The sequence below is a fragment of the Sinocyclocheilus grahami genome, unplaced genomic scaffold (genome assembly GCF_001515645.1).
Source record: "Sinocyclocheilus grahami isolate Dianchi unplaced genomic scaffold, SAMN03320097.WGS_v1.1 scaffold501.1, whole genome shotgun sequence".
Taxonomy (NCBI): domain Eukaryota; kingdom Metazoa; phylum Chordata; class Actinopteri; order Cypriniformes; family Cyprinidae; genus Sinocyclocheilus; species Sinocyclocheilus grahami.
Window position 1 is genome coordinate 363692 of NW_015505680.1, and position 4189 is coordinate 367880.

Consider the following 4189-nt stretch of genomic DNA (forward strand, 5'->3'; position numbering starts at 1 on the left):
TGCAGATATTTTTTATGCTCAAACAGCAACATTACAGACTAAATAAAGTTGAAAAAGGGAAAAAGCATAATAGGACCCCTTTAAGAAGCATTTCTTTAAGTTTTAAGTTTTTAAGCAATTTCTTTTTTTTTTGTTATAAATATATTTTGTGAGGTTTATGTTTAAACACAAAAAATAAACAATTCATAGTTTATGTATATTTTGGCTCATTTGACCCTTACGTCAGAATACAAATATTTGCATGTAAGAAGCAGCAGGTGGCAGTAATACATCACGTCTCGTGTCATCCACCTGAATGCTGTCATAAAGTTCTGCTCCAAAACAGGATGCAAGACTTAATTGCGTTAATCATAAACATATGTAATAGAATGTTTATGACATTTTGTTTGACGTCAGTTTTAATTAAACACAATTATTCAGAATTTGTGACTATTGCAATTTAATCAACTACTCCACAACACTTTTTAAAGTTTTGTCATGATCCATCCTGATCCACGAGGTCTTGAAAATCCCTCATAAGGTCTTGAGAATCTCTGAAATGTCATGCCAGTTTCATGGAGTAGGATGCAGAAGTACATTTTATCATAATTCTTCTTTTATTTTATCATTTTAATATTTTATTGTTTATTTTAAATCAATGGCTTCTTCATCTTCAGCCTTGTTGTACCGTATAAAGGGCTGGACCAGGATGGATAATTAAATCCATTGTGATAAATGTCTTTATACTTCATCATTTTCCACTATTTATCTTTATGTTTGAGTGTAATGTCAATTTAAACTTTTATTACAACAGACCTCTAAAAACAACAAGTCACTCAATAGTACAGCAGCTTTATTTACAATAATGAATCACATGTACAAAGTATATTCAAATCCTGCATTAAATAATTTTACAGTTGTGATTACCACTGGATATAAACATAATTTAAAAGTCAATAAATAAAACAAGCAATAAACAGTGCACAATTACCTTGCTGAACCTGACCAGTTCATATATTTACAATCACATCTACATAGTTCCCTGCACGTCTCTCCTAAACTCCAAACAGTCATGAAGGTGCAAGTATATGTAACACTACCTGAATGTGCTCAGGACAATAGCTAACAAGAAAAGATGTATGTTGTGTCTAAAAGCGTATTTAACTGCAAACATCTGACTTTACGGCATAAAATAATACATATGTTAAATATTTCAATAGACTGTATGCATGTGGTTAATAGATGTTGCCAAACAACCCTGTAGCCGGCCACTTCACTACGCATGCATAATGCTGAAAAGGAGAAAAGCACGTTCACCATATGGAGAGGCTTTGAGAGGCCACTAGAACATTGCGGGTCAGCTGTGATTCATGAGATCCACCTGACGAGGCCGAATCGTGGTTTATCACGGTGTCAGGATGCAGGTGGCCATCTTGCATGCCACAGCGGATATGAGAGCCGCGCCCCGACCGCTCCCCTCTTCTGATTGGATGAAGGTAATTTCGCAGTGAGGATTGATTTCCCACACAAGCTTATGGAACCGCTCCTTGAAACTGAATGGGAGAATTTGGAAAACACATTTTAATTGTGTGTATATCACATTGTGTTATATCCTTTACTCTATCTCTGTTTCCTCTTAATTTCCCCCCTCATTTCCCTTTGTTTGCCTTCCCATAATCCGTCTCACTCCTCTTGTACTTACTGAGGGTGTAGTTTGTAGACAGAGCCATCGACTCCCACAGTGATCTTCAGTTGCTCTTGACAGCGGCGTTCCCTCATTAGGTTGATGACGCCAGCGAGGCCGGCCCCGCACATGTGAGCAGCTCGCGTAGACACGCTCTCACAGACCAGACGCACAACATCACAGTCCAGCTCTGACGGTAAGATTCCCAGTGAGCTTAGGATGTTGTAGATCTGCTTTCTGTCCCCCGTGTCACTGAAATTAATCAAACCTGTGTCACTGAAATTAATCAAAATAAAATGTGTATTAAGGTACAAGCATATGCGTTGTTATATCAATTCTGATTCTCTTAACCTTGCAGAGATAGTATCATCTTTTCATCATCTTTGGCATTTCCCTTGTGGAAAAGAAGTATACTTTAGCATATTTTTAGTACTTATTACAGACATACTTTAGATGAATATATTTAAAGGTGGGGTAAGCGATTTTTCAAAAACGCTTTAGAAAACTTGATTTGGGCCGACCAGCAAAACAAACTTGTAGCCAATCAGCAGTATGGGGTGTGTCTACTCATGATGTGGAGGAGAGAGCGTTCAGTGCACAGGACGGACAATTAGCGAGCCAAGCGACAGAAAGATAGAGATGGTGGATAAAAAACAAAAGAGGAAAACATCTGCGGAACAAAAGAAGGCTTAAGGCAAGAAGTAGGACCCGTGTAAATATCGGATCAGCTTTCCAGCGCTGGAGAGAACTCAAGGAGCGGAAGGCCTGCGATCGGACGCCAAGGTTGCTTTCTTTCTTCTCGATAGGTGAGTAACACCGTGTCTGCGCCGCAACAGCTAAAGTCTGTCTAGTACACTGGACGTGACCTTGAAAATCATTTGAAATTTGTGTCAATACATCATTAATAGAAAGCAGCAGCAGTTTTCTGTCGGGGGTTTGTTGTGTCGTGCCGCACCGCGTCCAGTGTAGACCATAGATATGTATATATTAATCTATGGTGTAGACAGCATCACTGATTATAATGAGTTCTATAGTATTTTGTCACGCCGTGCCACTTGCGTCCGGTGTAGACACAGTGTAACATTGGTTTTGCTTTGTTTAACAGAACTAATCGTTGCCTGGGTTGCGTACGTATGTGTGGGGCGGAGCTATCAAAATAGGGGCGAGACCCTTTTGGGGTAGGGGCGTGTTTGTTTTGGTGATTTCAAATGTCAACATTGGCTACCAGAAATCACTTACCCCACCTTTAAGTGAGAACTGAATGTAATGTTTTCTGATACTAAACTGTATGATATTTGCAATTAAATGTTTTGTTTAAATTGATATTAAATAAGTGTACTTCTTTCAAGCACAACAGATTATTTAATCATAATGATTTAGAGTGTACTTTAAAGTAAAACATTTAAGTGTGTTAAATGCACTCTTAAGTGCAATGAAGTGACCTTTAATTTCATTAATATATTATCTGTACATACAGATTTTTATTTCGTTTTGAAATACACTACACTGAAGTGTACATTCAATGCAGTTAAGTGCACTTCTTTTTCACAAAGGTTTTTGAAGCTTCTGATTTCAATACAGTACAAATTTCTAAACATTGTTAAAAGAACGACATATAAGATATAAAGCCTTGTTTTCTGAAAACTGATCAAAATTGTTTATGCTAAAACAAGGCAGATATTTACTTGTTTTCAGTATCATTTTGATATTCAGAAAGCAAAACGTAATATCTTATGTCACTTTGATTCTCAAACAAATGTATCTTGATTTAGGAATGTTTAAAGAAACAAAAAATCTACAGTAACTTTTCTCTTTTTAAAACCATCAGCCATACCTCTCAATCTGGGAGACGAAGCGAGTTTCAAAAGCTCCACGTGTTTTCAGCAGGTCTGAGGCTTCACTGTTAAACAGCAGATTTTCATTCACTAGTTTTAGCAGCACAAGACGCACAAGCTCCCCCATATACTTTCCACCAATCAGCTTCTCATACCTAGAGTCGTGAGAAAAGAATGTGTAGATATTATGTAGAATATGTAGATAATATGAAAGATTTCAATGTTAGTAAAAGCCTGAGGATAATCATGAAATACAAATGGCCTAAAGTGACGTGGACAGAGGAGCGGCCCATTGAGTATCTTCTAGCATACATTGTAAATACCCATTAAGCGAGCAGCTTCACTAATGATCTCCTTCCCTGGCCATTAATCCAGCCGTGTGTATTCCAGCACTGACGTGGCTACCGTCAGTATCTGTACATGTACAGAAAAACAACCTTTGTCACCTGGAGACCACATAAGAGCTCCAGGTTGTCATATAGCTAAGCTCTTCTTAAACTTAGAAGCAAGTATGTAAGGACATCTGCGTTTCAGATTCAGACATTGATCATACTGCTGCTCCTAAAGTGTCTAATCTAGTTACGTATTTGATATCTGAGGAAATTGTGCATGTATCTTCACATTTTAGTCAGAAGTCAGAAAGACCTTTATTGCCAAGTATGTTTGCACATACAGTGGGTACGGAAAGTAT

General features: G+C 37.7%; 1 protein-coding gene across 2 annotated transcripts in view; it reads right to left on the reverse strand.

The window, feature by feature from the left end:
- LOC107554418 (glucokinase-like) overlaps positions 1-4189 on the reverse strand; it is a 12004-nt gene that overhangs the window by 2992 nt on the left and 4823 nt on the right. The window contains exons 8-10 of one of the 2 annotated variants that reach the window (XM_016236909.1): positions 3498-3653; positions 1682-1915; positions 836-1532 (exon numbers count right to left, since the gene is read on the reverse strand). In XM_016236909.1, coding sequence (XP_016092395.1) covers positions 1385-1532; positions 1682-1915; positions 3498-3653 — 538 coding nt within the window. In that variant the 3' untranslated portion in view covers positions 836-1384. Of the gene's footprint in view, positions 1-835; positions 1533-1681; positions 1916-3497; positions 3654-4189 lie in introns of those variants that run through there. The other variant, XM_016236910.1, reaches the window with a different exon arrangement.